General features: G+C 37.0%; 1 protein-coding gene across 1 annotated transcript; it reads left to right on the forward strand.

Annotated features, from left to right (window-relative positions):
- Window positions 1-10943: 10943 nt before the first annotated feature.
- On the forward strand, window positions 10944-13028 carry LOC128285381 (uncharacterized). Its single transcript, XM_053022886.1, has 5 exons — window positions 10944-11021; window positions 11103-11270; window positions 11821-11949; window positions 12301-12360; window positions 12813-13028. Exons 1-5 carry the CDS (start codon window positions 10944-10946, stop codon window positions 13026-13028), a joined length of 651 nt encoding a protein of 216 aa, XP_052878846.1.
- Window positions 13029-20799: the final 7771 nt, after the last annotated feature.

The following is a 20799-nucleotide window of genomic DNA, read 5'->3' on the forward strand; positions in this document are numbered from 1 at the left end:
GTTTTCGATTAAGTCCCGAATTGATTCTAATGCTCGTATTGGGCCTTGAAGGTCCAATTAAGGGACATTTTGAATGATCTTGGTAGATGAATAGTAATTTAAAGGAATTATCTAAAAAATATTCTGAATCTTTCGATAAAACTTCGAAACCTTGTTCCAATGACGAACGGGTTAGGGGTGTTACATGACCACTCTTCTTTTCATACCTTCATACTTTGTTCACACAATGCACAAGCATCAAGAAATATTTGCAAATTTCAATATTTACACACAACCAATTTATAGCTATACGATTCACATAAGATGAGCAAAACAATAGAATGTTGGTTCAAAATAGATTAATGAGAACACATTCAACTAATACTAATATAGGATGGATTTCACATGCAATTGCACATTCAATTTACCCAATATAGCAACATCCCACATAGCAACATAATCATCAACAAATTTACACAACATGAAACTCATTAGGACTGCATTTTATGCTCACAACCAAACTGCATTAACACCCAAAACATTCTCACCACAATTCATAAACATACATCACTAATGTATATAAGGATAAAACACCTACCAACATTACAGCCGATTTTCCACAACAGAGTAACATGTTGATTGTAAACTGAAAGTTTTAAGTTTAGGTACTCACCATAATACTTCTAATGATGCTTTTATCTGCACATCGAGCTCTTTCCCTTTTCTACTAGGACCTTTCCCCAGTTCATTAGCATTACCACTCAAAGGAACAACCTCTAAGCAAGCCAAAACCAAAATTTATCTAACATACAAAATGGAGTTTCCATAACCCAAAACTAGTTGATGGAAACAAAGGAAAATTTTTGAAAGAAAAATGGAGTCTTCCTTCATCGAATAATTTATACTGGAAGAAAATTTAAAATAAAATATTCTTAAACTTGCCACCATTCATGCACACACAAATCCACTAATCATTTCTATAACCAAGAGTCTGAACTGCCATGCACGGTGGCATGTTTCCCTTCCCTAGGCTTAACACGTGCCTTGAAATGTGTTACACACATCATGAGGTGTTAATGAAATAGGCAAGCTTAGAAGCCAACAAGCTTGCAAAATAATGAGCTCACAAAGTGGGAAACTCGCTAACTAGTGAGTCCACAAACTAAAAAGCTCACAAAGCTGCAAAGACAGCTCACCATTTGCGAGGTGGAAAACTTGGATAAACAAAAAAACAATAAGTGGCTCGCAATGAAGGGCTAAACGTATGGCCAGATAAAAAAATATGCATAATAAACGTGTTCAATAGATCAATTTCAATCCCAAATGGTCAAAATACTCAATTTTATCAATTTAGAGATTTGGGGTGTGACAACTCTTTCTACCTTTAAGAAAATTTCATCCTCAAAATTTTTGACCTACCAAAAGGATGAGGGTATTGCTCTTTCATAGAGCTTTCCCTTTCCCAAGTTGTTTCCTTAACCCTGTAATTCCTGTAGAAGACCTTTACCAAGGGAATATTTTTTATTCTGAAGCTCTTTCACTTTTTTTCCTAGGATTCATATTGGCTCCTTTTCATAAGAAAGGTTCAGCTTCAACTCCAACTCCTCCAATTGTACTACGTGATCCAGATCAAAGCGGTACTTCCTAATATGGAAACATTGAAGACGTTATTAATCTTTGACAGTTCTGGAAGTATTGCTAAACGATACGAAATAGGTTAAACTCGTTCCAACACTTCAAAAGGTCTAGTAAACCTCGGATTAAGCTTGCCCTTTAAAACAAAATAAATTATCTTTTTCCAATGCAAAACCTTAAAGAACACATCATCACCCACTTCATATGAAACCTCTTTTTTTTTTAATCAACATGAAATTTTTTGCGATCCTAAACAGTCTTCAAATGATTTCGGATGATTCAAACCTTTTCTTCGGTGTCATGTACCAAGTTAGGGCGAACAAGTTTACCTTTGCTAATTTTTACCCAACAGGTTAGGGATTTACACTTTCTTACATATAAAACTTCAAAAGGATACATACCAAGATTGGAGTGGTAACTGTTGTTGTACGCGAACTTGACTAAAGGTATCATACAGCTTCTGAACATATTCTCCAAAACCTGTATCACCCTTTCAGATTGACCGTCAGTTTGAAGGTAGAAAGTTGTGTTGAAATGGAGTTTAGTCCCGAGGGACTCTTCCAACTATTTCTAAAATCTGGATGTAAACCATTGATCTTGATCCAATACAATGGATGAAGGAATACCATGTAATCGTACTAATGAAGGAATACCATGTAATCGTACTATCTTGACTATCTTGACAATGTAAAGCTCAACTAGCTTCTTTAATTAGTAATTCATGCGGACAACAACAAAATCAGTTGATTTTGTTAGCCTATCCACAATTACCCAAACTGAATTCTTTTTCGAGGGAATGATAGGTAGACCTGATAAAAAATCCATTGAAATTTTATCCTACTTCCGTTCCACAATTTCCAAGGGATACAATGTCCTAGCAGGAACTTGTTGCTCCACTTTGACTCAATTGTAGGTTAAGTATCACATCATGGGCTCAGATATTTCCTTTTTCATCTTGGGCCACCAATACTGGCTCTTTAGATCACGATAAATCTTAACACTTTCTAGTGTAAAGAAAAGAACACCTAATGTGCTTCTTTTAAAATCTCATGTTTAAGGCCATTATCTTCTGAAACATATAGTCTTCCTTTAAAACACAGCTCGTCATCCTTCCCGAGGCTAAAATTCTCCAAGCTACTAAACTCTATTTGCTTTCTTAATTCTTTTCATTTAACATGTCTCAGTTGCGATTCAAAAATTTGCAAAAGAAAAATAGGTTGCACTTTTAATTCAGTTAAGAGGGATACATCATGCTCCATATGAACTAGAGCACGCAACGAAGCCAAGGCTGATACAGACTTTCTACTTAGTACGTCAGCTACAACATTTGTTTTTCCCTAAGTGGTAATCAATTGCCAGATTGTAACCTTTAACAATTCTATCTAATGTCACTAGTGCAAATTCAAGTCTTTTTGAGAGAGAAAATAATTCAGGCTCTTATTGTCTGAAAATATGCAACATTTTTCTCCATACAAATAATGTCTCCAAATTTTTAGGGCGAGCATAACTGCGGCCAATTCAAGATCATGCATTGGATAATTTCTTTCATACGGTTTAAGTTGATAGGACACATAAGCTATGACTTCCCACATTGCATGAGAACGTGTCCAAGTTTATTTAAGAATGCATCGATAAAAATTAAGAACACGATCCTTGACATGGGTTGGGATAAAATCAGGGCTTTTGTTTGGACAGTCTTTAACTTATCAAAACGGTTTTCACACTCATCTATCCACAAAAAGTTTTCATCCTTCTTCAATAGTCGGGTCAAGGGTGTAACCAACATCGAAAAACCTTTTACAAATCTAGAGTAGTATCTCACCAAACCTAAGAAACTGCGTACTTTAGATACATTCCTAAATGGAATCCAATCTAAGACAACTTTGATTTTATCGGGATCTATGTTAATGTCATTAACTGGAATAACATGACATAAAAAGATGACTTCCTTGAGCCAAAAATCACATTTGCTGAATTTGTTGTAAAATCAATTTTCTGGAAGGGTACTCAATACCATATGCAGGTGCTCTTCATGCTCAACTTAAATTTTAGAGTAGACCAATATATCATTAATAAAAAAATCCATAAATAAATCCAAATATGGTTGAAAACCCTATTCATTAGATCCATAAACACTGTTGAAGCATTTGTCAATCCAAAAGGTATTACAAGGAATTCGTAGTGTGTAACACCCTAAACCCAGCCCAGACGTTATGGCCGAATCTGGCTTGTCACATTGAAGTGTTTTAGCGAAAATCATGTTTTCATTTAAAACCCTTCTTAAACAAAAGAAACCTTAATTAACTTAAAAATAAACACACCTTTCAGTTGCGAAAACCTTGTTTAAAACATTTGATTTAAAAAAACTTTATCATTTAAAAATTAAGTTGTGGAAACATAGAAAACATACTATAATTTAGGAATCCCATGTTCAACTTCTCGTAATTACAATGAAAATAATAATAATCCAAATAATAATAAGAATGAAGCCTTATTACATTCCAGTCCGAAAAATACTTAATAAAATAAAGAACTTATATGCTTTTAAAAGAGAAACAAGTCCAAGTTGTCTTACTAACTGGCCACCCAGAGTCCCTCTAAACATCGAACCTTCTACTGAGCATCACCTGAAAATAAAATAAAAGAGGGGGTGAGTTTTCGCAAACTCAGTGTGTACAACCCTCGACGGAAAACAAGCATTAAAAAAAACATCATCCATCAATCATGTAATGTAATCCCATCCAAATTATCCATCCGCTATACACTAGCTCCGTCCCCCGTCACACCATGTGGGGATATAAATATCGACCCACCCAACCCACATACCATGGTAGCCCGGTTGCGGAACTACCTTCATTTACATATTGGGCTTTAAAAGCCGTCATTGATTCCACGATTATCAAGCAACCATGCAATCCTCATATACTTCCTCCGTTCCATAACTCCCACCCATATGCAACCTAAGCAGAATATCATATGTATGCATTTTACATCCATAAAACTTACATTCTACACCTAGGGGTATTTTGGTCATTTTTTCCCTTAAGGGCATTTCGATAATTTTCCCTTAATAGCGGTTTTCACTTACCTTGGCCCGTTAACGAGTCCTGTGAGCTAAGATGAATGAACACTATGCACCAGGTAGGATTCCAGAGAAAAGGAGGTGAGTCATTAAGACCGCTTAAGTACCAAGCTCTCCCTAGATCCAATCCTAGACATGCATATACCCGTTGTCACACCTTAACCCTTTGACTTGTCCACGGTCGTAATATATTAATTAAGTGTTATGGATATCATATACTAGGCCCAAAACCCCTTACAAAGCCCAAAAAATTTCACATACTTGTATCTGGCCCATTAAGCCCAATCATATTCGTATGGCCTATTAGGCTCAAATCACCTGTATATGGCCCATTAGGCCCAAATCACATTTATATGGCTTGTTAGGCCCAGTCACATTCATATTCATGCTCATATACAAGTTCCTATCACATAGCATCAACATTTAGTTTTTGCCTATTATGGGCCCAACAGCCCATCGGGCCCATTTAGCCTATTTCGGCCCATATGGGCAAATCACAACCCAAGTCCACGAAATTGCCCGTGGGCCTCAGGCAACCTATTGGTCTCCCCCTTACGAGTGTTCGAAGACTCGCAAGACTACCGTAGCCAAACTTTCGGCTTTTCGGCATTTCGGCTTTTGCTGATACATAATGTGTGTGCAGTGTATGTACACACCTGATAATCAAGCATGATGTGATCTCCTTAGCCCAAACCTACAATTGATATCACTCAAATATTGATCTTACATACTTATCGAATACTTTACCAAAAGCCAGAATCTTACCTTAACCTTACCTTGCGTGATAAGTATAACAACCCCTTCACTAACCGCGATCAACTCCTAGATCTGTACCAATCGTAACTATTAAAACCAGAATAATAGGTGACTCGTATCCAACACAAGTCCCCTTACCTTACTATGGCTATTCGGCCAACCTTAGCAATGGATGAGGAATACTTACCAAAATCGCAAACACTTAAAGAGCAATTCGACAGAGAGCTAAGATCCTAGATTCGATACTAATTCCCTGCCAAAGTTGATCGAAAGAGTGAGGGAAAATAATTGATACCTAGCAAAGAAAACTTATTGGAAGAGTAACACTTACACTAGATTCGGTCAAAGAGTATTCAGCCCTTGGGAGATTCGGCTTTTCGACTTTTCAAACTTAGTATGGTGAATAAGATTTATTTGGGACAGATTAAAGAAGAAGAGTAGAAGAAGAAATTGGCTAAGTGAAACAAAGAAAATTCTGTCGAGAAGATAGAAATCGGCAGGAAGAAAAGAAAGAAAAACAAAAAGGTTTTCGGCTTTTTAGATCTTGAAAAAAAAAGTGTTTTCGACTTTTGGAGAAAGGGGTTTCTGGTAACAAGGTGAAGAAGAATTTCGGCAGTAGCCTGACAACCCTGTTTTTGGCCCCTATTTATAGCCCTTATAGCTAAATTTTCCATGCCCAATTCGGCTTCATCACTTCTCCCTTTTCATCTCCTCGTTTTTCTCCCTGATAACCCCTTAATCTTTTCCTTAATTTTCCCTTCTGAACACTCCCCTTGGAGTCCATCTTCACGCCACTTTCATCCTTCTAGAAGGCCAAAATTAAACTTCTAAAAATACTAAGCTAGGATTCGAACCTTGGATCTCATTTCTAGCTACTAACACCAGCTTCCTACTCCCTAAGTGGCGTCACTTAGCCACTCTTCCACAAGGCCTTTTGATGCTATTTTTCCCCTATTTTTATTTAAAAGTCCAACTACTTGCCAACCCTGATTCTTTTAATAATTAAACTATAATTTCATTTATTCCTAGGTTCGAACTCAAACCTTAATTAAGACCTACTATAATTATCACATGGCTAGGAACATAAAACACAATTTTTATCAAAACTGAAAACAAAGAAAGTTCGGGATTGCGGGATTTTTGGGTTTCGAGATTTTTGGGGCGTTACATAGTGCCTATAGCAGGTTTAGAAGGCAATCTTTGGGATATCGTCACCTTTTACCTGAACTTGGTAATACTTGGATTGAAGTTCAGTCTTAGAAAACACTCTAGCACCACCCAATTGCTCGAACAGATCTTTAATTCTTGGTAGCGGGCATTTGTTTTTAACAATCACCCAATTCAATTAGCAATAGTCTATGCACAAATGTAGCGATCTATCTTTCTTCTTTACAAAGAGAACCGGTGTACCCCAAGGTGAGACACTAGGTCGAATAAATCCTCGCTCCAACAATTCTTGCAACTGAGCCTTCAACTCTATCAATTCTAAGGGTGCCATCCAATATGGAGCATGCAAGATGGGAGTAGTGCCTAGAGTAACCTTAATGGAAAATACAACTTCTCGATCAGAACGTAACCCCCTAAGTTCCTCTAGAAACACATCCAAAAATTTACTCACGACTCACACTTGCTCAAAATCCTTCCTCACTATTGTTGTATCTATTATATAAGCCAAATAAGCATACCGCCTTTCAGAATAAACTTTCTAGCTGAAACTATCAAAATCATTTCATAATTACTGTTTTGTCTCATATTGAAGATAAACACTTCATCACCATATGCATTAAGTAGTCATACACCTCTAAAATGACAATCAACCACTACATTATGCCCAAACAACCAGTCTAGGCCTAGAATCTCATCAAACCCATAGAAACCCAATAGCATTAAATTAGCAGCAATGACGTAACCATGAAATTTTAAAGGGCAATCTTTAATCACCTTATCAACAATCATACTTTAATCAAGGGGATGGGAAACCAACACACTCACTTCAGTTAAAATGACATTCAAACTTTCTTTATTTACTAACTTAATGAAACTATACGAATGCGTCAACCCTAGATCTATCAATGCATAAATGCTAATGCAAAACAAAGAGAAGTTACATGTAATAACGTCTGGGGCTTCTGCATCCTCCTTGTGTCACATCCTAGAAACTGGGCTAGCAGTATTGACATTAAATTATATATTAAAAATAGAGTAAATAGAAAACACATTAATAATTAGGACTAAATAGGAATAGAAGTTAAAGTAGAGAACTTAAATAGGTAAATTAAGACTAATGGCTAGTGGAAGATTTATTAAAATAAGGGTAGAATTAGGAGGGATTTATAGGACAAATAAACTAATTTTATAAATAAATTTGGCTATATAAGCCAATGTTGCTCATTTTCCTTCTTACATTTTAATATCCTCTTTTTTATTTTCTTTCTTTCACACTTTCTTTATCTCAAAACCTGTTTCATCTGGTAGTTAACTTGTTTTCAAAATTTTGTGCATTGCATTTTCTGAGAAACCAAGCACCATTTTCTTCTTTAAATTTTCAAGTAAAACACAATTTTTTTTTCTTTTAACCTTTGGTTCAGTTATAGAGCGGACCACTCGGGAGTCACAGAGGACAGCAAGATCGGAGTTAAACAATCTATTTTCATATTAAATCCACATGAAATGCTTTTGGCTAAAGTATCTATGATTTAGATAATAATTATAAATATTTTTTTATTATATGTTTGGCTTCATGAAAATGATGGATCAAAGCTAGCAAAGCTATGAAATGTTTTCCAAAATGATTTTCAAAGAGCATTAACAAAAATATAAAAGGTTTACGGTCCAATTCAGCGAAGTTTTTAAGAAAACTTATAAACCGAAAGGTTTTTCTCTTGAGGAAGATAATGAACAATGGTTGTTTTGAAATAATAGGGTATACTGAGGTTACTTTAATTAACAGGCTAGATTTGCAAATATACGTAAGTTCTGAGGGTTAAAAATTAAAAAATAAAGGCAAGTAATAGTATAGTGAGAATCTGTCATAATTAACGTTAATAGGGGGCTATTATTGAGTGAAGAATGAATTTAATTATTTTAAAAAATTATGTGATGTGTATTTGTTCATACGAAGCTGAAAATTTTGGAGAAGCATAGACCAGTAGAGATAAATGCAATGAGAAGGTCACAGAGTCGACGTGTAGTGAACTAAGGCGAGTACTCTGTATACTGCACTTGAAAATAAGATTGCGGTCTACGAGAAGCCAAGTAAGACGTGCGAAGCCTATCTTTATGTTGTGAAGTAAGCATGTGTATGTGTGAACCTCTTCTATGCGTTGTGCAAACCCTTACCATGAATCTGTATACGTGTGTTTTTACATGTTATGTAAACCTTGAAAAAAATGTATATATGCATCCAGGGTTAGGTTAAAATATACAATATCTATAGGCGTTTAAAGTTTGTTATATAATATAAATATGCATACTGTTATATTAATTATATAGGTGTTTATGGGACTTAATTTATATAATATATAATCATGATGAAAAAGGGTACTGCTATATACAATGAATGCATGTGCATGTATTATTATAAATAATATATATCTTTGCATTAAAAGGTTTTGTATTATCTAATATATATAAATCTATATGTTGTGAGCGAACCTTTAAAAGTGAGCTATGAACCCATATGATATGTGAGGATTACCATGCCGTTTATGAACATATAATATTATGAAAACCCACATTACATACAAACATATGTCATGTGTAAACCTGTTCTTTTATGCTTGATTTTTGTATATGTGAGCTTAATGTTTTATGAACTATATTATGACATGTTGTGGTACTGCGAGCTTTGTTAAAATAGTGAGCCTAAAATGGCATGATCTTTAAATGTGTAATACTGTGATATTTTGGCATTGTGAATTTTTGGAACCATTGGATATAGTGGCATGCTATAAGATTGTAAGTGCTCACCCATATAGTGTGATAAGGCATTGTGGCCCAGTGATTCGATGGAGAAATAAGGGAATGTTTAGTAATGCTCCATTCACTGAAGATCGTAAGGATGTGTTTTTCAGAGAGTTTGAGCATTCTTGCTACACTTATATGGTGATTCAAGTGACTCTATGAGTCTTAGGGTGTGTTTTGGGATATCCATTTATCCAATGAGTATAATATTTGATTATGTTTCCTTTTCATAAACTGTCATTGTACCACTGAACTGAACTGGGTTAGTTATATATGAACTGATGATATGTGAACTAATTGAATGCGAACCTCCTGTATAGGAAACCGTTTATGTGCGAACTATTATGTATGATCTATTTGTATAGGGTTGTTTGGTATGTGGATTTTTTATATGTTTTCTAGTGTTGTATACATATATATTCACTGAGCTTTCCCAAGCTCATCTCTTTACTTTCTTTTCCCTTTTAGACAAGTAGTGCGCGGGATAGTGAGGAGGGTGGTAGTTCAATGATCCATCACATAAGCTTTCTTTCTATAATATGTGTATCGAGCTTATAAAACCTCAAGAAGGCAATGTGGAAATTCCCAAGCTAAAGACTTAGAATGGGACTTAGATGACTTTATACAATTTAAAAATAATTTTTTAAAGGGTTGTAATTGGACTTTCTGGCCTATTTAATTTTTGGGACTTTTTAATCTTTGTGTTTACTTGTTTGGCTGAGATTACTATTTGAATTATATGATACTACCTATATGAACTAACGAAATTTTGCAGCTAGTAGGGCCAGCCGAAATTCAGGTACACCTTATTCTGCTAATTATATCATTATTGTTTGATTTAGAAAAGCATGCTTTTTGGACTAAATGCTTGTATGAAATATTCTATATATGTATGGTGAGGATGGATGGTTGGTGTGATTTGTTGTAGTTTTTTAGAGAGTCACCTCGGTGGCTAATATGTCACTCGAAATTTGGGTCAAATCATCCCGGTCAGGTTTGAGGTGTCACATTTAGGGGTATGAAAGCCAGTTTTACAAAATAATAATAATAATAAATTAGTGTGTTATAAATAAACAAATAAATAATTTAAACCTTTTTAGACAAACATAATCTTGAACAAAAATTAGTTATAAATGGGGTAGGAACAGGAACAAGTTGCCTCCTTCGAAAATGTTTTTTTTTTAACAAAATTTGCTTTAAATCACTTGCCACTTCTAACTATCCCATTTTCTTTAAATTAAATAAAATAGTAGATAAAGATGCCTCCTAGACGCAGGCGTCTTGTTGCGAATGCACCGATGGAACCACCTTCGGGATAAGCTATTCTTGGTACTAGTTTTGGTCCCTTGGTTCAAGCATTGATTGGGGCATTCTAAAGTATAGTAGGTAGGAACTTTGCCCCAGCTGCTAGAAGGTTGCCACTCGAACAACTTTGAGCTTTGGCGGTAAAAAATTTCAGAGAGCAAAAGGAGTTGATCTGATGATTGTTGAATATTGGTTGGAGAGTGTTGAAATGACCCTTTAGTAGATGGAATGCTCAAATGAGGAGAAGTTAGGTTCCACTGTATCCTTACTAAACGAAGAAGCTCATCACTGGTGCAATACGGTAAAGAGGGGGACCACTGCTGATCACCTGACTTGGGAGTTCTTTTAGGAGTCCTTCTGAAAGAAGTACTTGGGAGAGTAGTACACGGATGCGAGGAAGAGAGACTTTTTGGATCTGATTCAAGGAACTATATCCGTAGCTGAGTACGAGTCTGAGTTTGTGCAACTTAGCCAGTATGCTCCGGAGATACTGTCCTTTGAGAAGGAGAGGTGTAAGAGGTTCCGGTTTGGGTTAAATTGGAACATTCGGGTATATCTAGTGGTAGAGAGCACTAAGGCCTTCGACGATTTAGTAGAAAGGGCTAAGGCTATGGAGGAAACACTAACCAAGCCACCAAGATCGGGATAAGGTGCTTCGATATGGAGGCCAAGAAAGAGAGGTCGAGAGATTTGGAGGTACAATAGGAATGATTAGTGGGATTCTCCTTCGGGTCAGGCCAGGTAGTAGAGTATAGCAGTAGTTTCTTCAAATTGATCGGCTAGGTTCTCAGTGTGTTAGCACTTCGACCATAGGCATCTAGGAGTTTGCTGGAGGGTGTCTGGGGCATGTCTGCACCGTAGGTCGAATGAGCATCAAATTCGTAATTGCCCGATGACAGATGAAATGGCCCAAATAGCAACATCTACTAGACACCTATACCAAGGTCATTCTTGTAATGGGAGACCTATGAGTCAGAGATTAGTCACCTATATTGTAGCTACACAGACTGAGTTAGGTGGACTTACTCGTGTTCATGTCGCGAAAGCGCTCGACGATGAATGTGACAGTTTTACTAAAATCCTTCTATTTATTCTTGTAGATAGATTCTGGTTCTACTCATTCATATATTGTGAGTAATTTAGTGAGTGAGTTGGGGATTCTGATAGAGACCATTAGGCAAGGAATGGTTGTGACGAGTTCACTAGGAGGATGTGTTTTGGTTGATCAGGTTTATCAAAGGTGTCCGTTGACAGTATAAGGATACATTTTCCTGGTAGATCTAATGGACCTATCATTTTATGCGTTCAATTTAATTCTTTGGATGGATTGGTTGACCAAGCATGAGGAAAGGATCAATTTCGAGACGAACCATCTTACTATGAGGGAAGAAGGTGGATTGATATTGTAGTCGTGGGGGAGAGACCCAAATTCTTCTCTAATGTGATGTTTGCAATTAAGGCTGAGAAGTTAATGAGTAAAGGTTGTGAAGTTTAGTTCGCCTATGTGCTCAATTCTGAACGTAAAGGTTCGGGAGTTCAGGATATCTGTGATGTGAAGTATTTTTCTGACGTCTTTCTAGAGGAGTTACCAGGTTTGCCGCCAGATTAGGAAGTTGAGTTTGATATTGAGGTTTACCCTGGTACTGCACTGGTGTCCATTGAACCTTACCGCATGGTACCGAAAGAACTCAAGGAGCTGAAGATCCAGTCACAAGAGCTATTGGATCAAGGGTTTATTCGACTGAGTGTATCGCCTTAGGGTGTGTCGGTGTTGTTTGTAAAGAAGAAAGATGGTACCTTGAGGTTATGTATTGATTATCGATAGTTGAACAAGTTAACCATCAAGAAGAAGTATCCATCGCCTTGTATTAATGACCTATTTGATTTGTTCAAGGGAGCGACAGTGTTTTTGAAGATTGATATAAGGTTTGGGTATTATCAACTCATGGTGAAAGAGGCTAGTATCCTAAAAACTACGTTCAGGACTTGGTATGGGCATTACGAGTTCCTGGTTATGTCGTTGGGATTAACGAATGCACCTACAATGTTCATGAACCTGATGAAATGAGTTTTTCACTTGTATTTGGATCAGTTCATAGTGGTCTTTATAGATGATATTCTCGTGTGTTCCCGTACTGAGGACGATCATAATGCACATCTACGGGTTGTATTTCAAATTTTGCGAGAGAAGCAGTTATATGCGAAGTTAAATAAGTGTGAATTTTGGCTTTGGGAAGTGATGTTTCTTGGGCATGTGGTGTCTTCTAAAGGGATTCGTGTGGATCCAAAGAAGGTTGAGGCTGTCTAGAGTGGTAGCAACCAAAGAGAGTTACTAAGGTCCGCATTTTTCATGAATTAGCAAGGTACTATTGTAGATTCCTTAAGGGTTCTCCATATTAGTTGCACCCTTAATAAAGCTACTTCAAAAAAACGTGTCATTTAAGTGGACTGAGGAAAGACAGAGATGGTTAATGGGGGATTTACCAAAAAAGGGTAGAATTAGGAGGGATCTATAGGATAAATAAACCAACTTTATAAATGAATTGGCTATATAAGTCGACATTGCTCATTTTCTTCCTCACATTTTAATTTCCTTTTTTTATTATTTTCTTTATTTTCACATTTTCTTCATTTTAAAATCTATTGCATCTGGTTGTTAACTTTCTTACAAAATTTTCTTGCGCATTGCATTATTCGAGCAACCAAGCACTATTTTCTTCTTTAAATTCTTAAGTAAAACACCAATTTTTTTCTCTTAAGCTTTGGTTCGGTTATTGAGTAGACTACTTGGGAGTTACGGAGAATAGCAAGATCGAAGGTAAACAATCTATCTTCATATCAAATCTGCATGAAATGCTTTTGGCTAAAGTATCTACGGTTTAGATGATAATTATAAATAAACATTGTTTATTTATATGTTTGGCTTCATGAAAATGGTGGATCAAAGTTGACAAAGCTATGAAATGTTTTCTAAAATGATTTTCAAAGAGCTTTAATAAAAAAATAAAAGGTTTATGATCCGATTTAGCAAAGTTTTTAAGAAAACATATAAACCGGAAGGTTTTGCTCTTGAGAAAGATGATGAACAATGGTTGTTTTGAAAGAATAGGGTTTAGTGAGGTTACCTTTAATTAATAGTCTAGATATGCAAATATACATAAGTTAGGAGGGTTAAAAATTAGAAAATAAAAGCAAGTAATAGCATAGTGAGAATCTATCATAATTAAAGTAAATAGGGGGTTGCTATTGAGCAAAGAATGAATTAAATTATTTTGAACAATTATGTGATGTGTATTTGTTCATGCAAAGTTGAAAATTTTAGAGGAGCATTGGCTAGCAGAGGAAAAGGCAAAGAGAAGGTCCATAGTCAATGTGTGGTGAACTAAGGTGAGTTCTCTGTATACTGCACTTGAAAACAAGATCGTGCTCTACTAGAAGCCAGGTAAGACATGCAAACCCTATCTTCATGTTGTGAATTGAACATGCGTGTGTGCGAACCTCTTCTACGCATTGTGTGAACCCTTAGCATGAATTTGTATGCGTGTCTTTTTACACGTTATGTGAACCGTGAAAAAATGTATATATGCATCCAAGGTTAGGTTAAAATATACAATATCTATAGGCATCTAAAGTTTGTTATATAATATAAATATGCATACTATTATATATGTATTATATAGGTGTTTATGGGACTTAATTTGTATAGTATATAATCACTATGTAAATGGGTACTGCTACATACAACGAATGCATGCGTAGGTATTATTATAAATAATATATATCTTTGCATTAAAAGGTTTTGTATTATCAAATGTTTATAAATATGTATATACTCTGTGCGAACCTTTAAAAGTGAGCTATGAACCCTTGTTGTAACACCCCAAACCGGGCCTGGATGTTATGGTCGAATCTGGCGATGTCACATTGAAGTGTTTGTCATAAAGTGTTATATCGATGAAAACTCTTACTATATATTTAACCTCTTTGTGTGTTTCTGAGTTATGTCATTCATTTCAAAACTTGCGTCACTATCCAAAAAGTATTTACTTTAGAATCGGTATTCATTTCCAAAAATGTCATTTTATAGCGGAAGTTTTTTTTTAAAAACAGTTGCGTACTTGCATTTACTTTGTAAAAACATTACTTCTTTTGAAAACTCAAGTTTTCCTAACACTAGCAGTTATAAACCAAAGCAAATAAAAATCCCTAGTTTAAAGATTAAAAATTTAAAGAGGCTTTATTATATAACCAAATACCAAAATTAAATTACTTATAAAAATAAAGCAATTATGGTAGTATATGCAGATGTGTGGCCGCCTTTGAGTCCCTCGCAGCACCGATCCGCCTAAGCCTGGGGATTACCTGTATAGTTAAAATAGATGGGTGAGTTTACGAAAACTCAGTGTGTGAAATCCTACAATAGCAATCAATCAAAGTAAACACAATTTTGGGCCTAAGCCCTTTTAGTTTCAGTTTGGGCCTGAGCCCCTTTTTAGTAATAGTGACAATATCAGTTTGGGCTTTAGCCCATCTCAATACAGAAACAGTCATGTGTTTGGGCCTTGGCCCACTGTAGTAACAATAAATAGTGCAGTAACAGTACAGTATCAGTGAACAGTATGTAAGTCCTACCCATCCAGCCTCTACACCATCTCTGTCTAACCCTACACTCCATGTGGGGATATAATCAACCCACACATCTCTACACTCTAGAATTAGCACCGGTTGCAGCACTAAACAATATTTGCAGCAGAGCTACCAGTATAATAGGCTTAGAGCCATTAGTAATTTGTAGCAGAGCTGCTAGTACAGTACACTTCCTCCAATCATATAAAAACCTATCCCTATGCAATGCATCATGCAACATGTCATAATATTATACGTGTATTCAATATGGTTACAATAGCATGCTAAAATATAAACATACATCACGTAGGGGTAAATTAGTCATCTTACCATAAAAGGGCAAAAATGTCATTTTACCTCATAAGGGCAAAACAATCATTTTAACCCATAAGGGTAAAATAATCATTTTACCCCAAAAGGGCAAAACAGTCATTTTGCCACATGAGGGAAAAATAATCATTTTTTCGATTAGGGTCCAGGAACACTTACCGGCCCAACAGATGGTCCACAATCGTCTCAAGTGACCCGTGCAACCTTAACAATCAAAATGTGGAAATGGGCCCAAGGCCTATAATGTGGACCCATGTGGGCCTACACGCCCGTGTGGCCCACTTAGCCCAGTAATGGCCTTGGCTATGTGAACTACACAGCCTAGCCCAACATTCTCCTCACTCTCGTATGGTTTACTTGTGTAGGGCCCAATAGCCCGTGGGGCCCAAACGGCCCATTTCGGCCCAACATGGCCCAAAATGGCCTAAGCCAATGAAATCGCTCATGGTGGCCTTTACGATCAAACACCCACGTTTATGCGTTTGGATTACCATACGAGCGAGCGCACGCGCATGTAGCATCAACGGTCACTTATTTTGGCTTTTACTAATCTACGATCAGGGGCAGTGTTTACATACCTTGCTTCTATTTGCAGAGAGAAGAAACTACTCGCACCTTGAACCCTACATTTAACAATAATCTTCTGTAACACCCCAAACCTGAGACCATCGCCGGTGTCGGACCCGAGGGTTAACAAACCAAGTTCACATGTTTTTGCCCACCAATTTGACATTTCCAGTCAGGCTGGAAAACTGCGTCACTGTCGCCTTAAAAATCATATCTCGAGTTTCAAAACTCGGAAACTGGTTTCGTAAATTTTTCCTGAATTTAGACTCATATATCCATCCATGGATTTATTTATAGGAGTTTTGGTCGGGCCAATTGGTACAGTTTATTAGTTAAAGTTACCCCTGTTACAGGGATCGACTGCTCTGACCTTCGCGCGGTATAACTTGAATATCTCTCTGTACAGGGCTTTAATGCTGGTGTCGTTTGTTTCTAATGAAACTAGACTCAAAATGGAATCTGTACATATAAGGTATATCTCCTAATTCTTTTTGGATAATTTATAGTGAATTTTTAAAGTTGCGACAGGGAACCCAGAAACCATTCTGGCCCTGTCTCACAATAGCTTTAATATCTCTTAACCTGTAACTCCTATGACCGTTTCGTTTCTTCCATATGAAAATAGACTCATCAAGGTTCATTTACATAGCTTATTCACTATCTAATTCCATTCCTATGAATTTTGGTGATTTTTCACATTCATGCCACTGCAGCTGGCAGCATCTGTTTTAAGATAGGACTTACCTATTTGGTGGTCTCCATGATTCAACTAGCCTTACCATACACAGGTTCATATATGATCATTTTAACCATGCCAATGGCTGATCATATGACCAACATTCCCATTTCCAAGCCATAGCCACATCATGACACAAAATATATACATACAACCCACAATTAGTCTAAGTTCATGCTTCCTTTTCGAGCCATTTTCGCACGTACCGTACATACTTACATTACAACATATTTAACAAACAAGGGTAGTCCTATACATGCCATCTCAAGTTCAACCAAAATTTATACCAAAATGGAGGCTTGATAGTGTGGATGACTTCGACTTCAACGATCCCAAATCCGATTGCCTCGAGCGAAATCTAGAAAACTAAGAGCCAAAGCAACGGGTAAGCATTTTTATGCTTAGTAAGTCTCAAGGAATATAATGAACTATAATTTACAGCAATACATTCACATAGCCAAATGCATCATTTCATTAATACACATTCTTACTTCATACTTCATCATTATATAAGTTCGCAAAGCATCAATCAATTCAATAACTGAAATTCATTAGTCGATTGAGCGAATGTTGCTCAAACACGCCGACTTTCCAATGCACATATAACGTACCTTATCCTTTGGGCTTTCCGAGTGTACTAATTAAATTCATTTCGCAACCAACACTCACCTCCAGCCCAAGATTCTTCGAATATAACCGGATTTAATCACGTGCACAAATGCCTTGGTCTTAGCCCGGATAGAATAACTCATACGAATGCCTTCTGCCTTAGCCCGGATATAGCCACTAGCACGATTGCCTTGGTCTTAACCCGGATATAATTTCCAGCATAGTTGTCTTGGGCTTAGCCCGATATCATTCAATTTCTCATGCACACATACATCAATAATCATTGGACATACATATTTCATTTTCGTTATTAAGGCTCAAACACAATTATAATCATTAGCATATTCGCCGGGACTTAGCCGGGTGGAATTCAAATACTCATACACACATAATCAATAATCATACACATCCATATTTCATCTCACATAATTCAAGTAAGGTCACTTCTTGAGGACTTACCTCGGATGTTGTCGAACGGCTTTTTCGGCTATTCGATCACCTTTTCCTTCCCCTTGTCCAATTGTGGCCCTCTTAGCTCTTGAGCTAATTCAAACAAATTCAATTTATTAAAACCTCATTGTACTTGCTTATGGCCGAATATGACAAGGATTTTAAATGGTCATATGGCCACTCTTTAGCTTGAATACACAATGGTCATGCACATTTTATACTACATCAAGCAATTCAATACAATTTATTTGAGCATCAAGGAAATGCTAAGGCCTTCAATAGGCTACCCAAGGCCGAATATTCATGTACATGTTGGGGTCAATTTTGCACTTAATACCTCACAAAACAGCATGCAATCTACTAATTAATGCTTTGCACATTGTGGCCCAAAACTTATAATATAGCATCAAGCACTTATATGTGTGCTAGGTCAATTGTGCTTGCAATTTCACAAGCATTCTTCCACATTTTCTTCTTTAAGTCAATATATTCATCACTTAGTTCATAACCAAACATAATGTGCAATCATATATATGCATATATGAGCATGGCCGAATTTTCAAGGTGTCCATAGCCATCCAAAACACAAATTTTAACTAACATGCAAGAAGCATGAATCATGCTCAAGAATGCATCATGGCGAATATGACAATCAAGCTCCTTTTCAACTTTAATCATGATAAAACAAAGAGAAAACTCAAAATCTTACTCATGAATAGAAAATCCATCATTGCATGCATCATCATCAAGCTTCACACTTAGCATGCAATGGCTTTATCACCATAACAACTTTGCCCAAATACCATTTCCATGGCATAACAAAGATTTGAGCCATGGCTAACATGCACATCAAGTTAGTAACCAAGTCATGCATGAAACTCCAAACACAACCTCATACATACCTTAATCTTGGTACAAGTATGGCCAAATCTCCTTCTAGTTCTCTTCTAAACCAAAAAATGGAGCAAAAATCCCTTTCTTCCTCCTTATGATTTTCGCCAAAAGATGAGAAAGGATGATCAAATTTTTTGTTTTTCTTCTTGGTTGCACGGCAAGGGGGAATGCTACTCTCTCACACACATTTTTTTTTCATTCTTTTCTTACCCATGCTTATTTGTTTATGATTTCTCCCTAATGCCCAACAAAACATGTTTCATGACATGTTTAGCCCATATCACTTTGTCATGGCCGGCCATCACTTGTAAAAAGGGAAATTTGACATGCAAGTCCATTATTTTGCATGCATGCTTTAATTAGTCATCACATATTTCCCTATCGTACTTTCAAAGTTCACTACTAAGTCCTTTCTTATAAATTAGCACCTAATTAATAAAAATCGAGACACGAAATATTTACGCATACCAATTCCACATACAATAAGCACGGAATATAACACTTAATTATTCTTGTGACTCGGTTTCGTGGTCCCAAACCACTCTCCGACTAGGGTCACATTCGGGTGTCACAACTCTCCCCACTCAAGAGATTTTCGTCCCCAAAAGCTTACCGGTAAATAGGTTCGGATATCGCTCTCTCATAGAGTTCTCGGTCTCCCAAGTAGCTTCTTCTATCCGTGCTTGAGCCATAACACTTTCACTAGCGGAACCCGCTTGTTTCGCAACTCTTTCACTTCTCGTGATAGGATACGAATTGGTTCTTCCTCATAACTCATATTAGCTTGAATTTTAATTTCGATGGACTAATCACGTGCGTTGGATCGGATCTATAACGTCAAGCATTGACACGTGGAAGACATCGTGAACCTTTTGAGTTCGGGGGCAAAATCAAACGATATGCCACCGGACCGACTCGCTCGATATCTCATATGGCCCAATGAACCTCGGGCTCAACTTGCCCTTACTACGAACTCGAGTATCTTTTTCCAAGGCGATACCTTGAGAAACACTTTATCACCCACCGATACTCGATATCCTTACGCTTCATATCCGCGCACGACTTCGACGATCGAAGGCTATCTTCAAACTTTCACGGATTACTTTCACTTTCGCTCAGCATCCCTAATCAAATCCACCCGAAAATCTTGCTTTCACCAAGCTCGGTCCAAAACAATGGTGTACGGCATTTACGCCCGCACAAAGCCTCGTAAGGTGCCATCTTAATGCTCTATTGAAAGTTGTTGTTGTAAGCGAATTCAATCAACGGCAAATACCGCTCCCATGAACCACTAAACTCGAGGACGCAACATCTTAACATATCCTCAAGTATCCGAATTACCCGCCGGATTGACCATCGGTTTGGGGGTGAAAGGCGGTGCTGAAATGCAACTTGGTACCCAAAGCTTCTTGCAACTTTTTCCAAAACCGCGAGGTAAATCTCGGATCTCTATCCGACACGATAGAAATAGGCACCCGTGTAATTTCACAACTGAGAAACGTACAATTCCGCTAATTTGTCCATTGAAAATCCGACGTCACGGGGACAAAGTGGGCCGACTTAGTCAATCGATCTACCACGACCCAAACCGCATCCTTCTTACTTGTCGACAATGGCGGTCCGGATACAAAGTCCATTGTGACTCGATCCCATTTCCACTCGGGTATCGTGATTGGTGAAGTAATCTCAAGGCACCGATGTTCCGCTTTCACTTGTTGACATATTAAACATCTTGAAACAAAGTCGGAGATGTCTCGCTTCATACCATGCCACCAAAATCGACGTTTCAAATCATTGTACATCTTCGTACTCCCGGGTGGATTGCCATTTGGCTACAATGGGCTTCATTCGAATTATCGAAATGAGT

The sequence above is a fragment of the Gossypium arboreum genome, chromosome 12 (assembly GCF_025698485.1).
Source record: "Gossypium arboreum isolate Shixiya-1 chromosome 12, ASM2569848v2, whole genome shotgun sequence".
Classification (NCBI taxonomy): Eukaryota; Viridiplantae; Streptophyta; class Magnoliopsida; order Malvales; family Malvaceae; genus Gossypium; species Gossypium arboreum.

Coding starts and splice junctions, on each gene's coding strand:
- LOC128285381 (XM_053022886.1), top strand. CDS start 10,944: ATGGAATGCTCAAATGAGGAGAAGTTAGGTTCCACTGTATCCTTACTA. Junction 11,950..12,300: donor GATGTGTTTTGGTTGATCAG/GTTTATCAAAGG, acceptor ACGTCTTTCTAG/AGGAGTTACCAGGTTTGCCG. Junction 12,361..12,812: donor TGATATTGAGGTTTACCCTG/GTACTGCACTGG, acceptor TATTTGGATCAG/TTCATAGTGGTCTTTATAGA.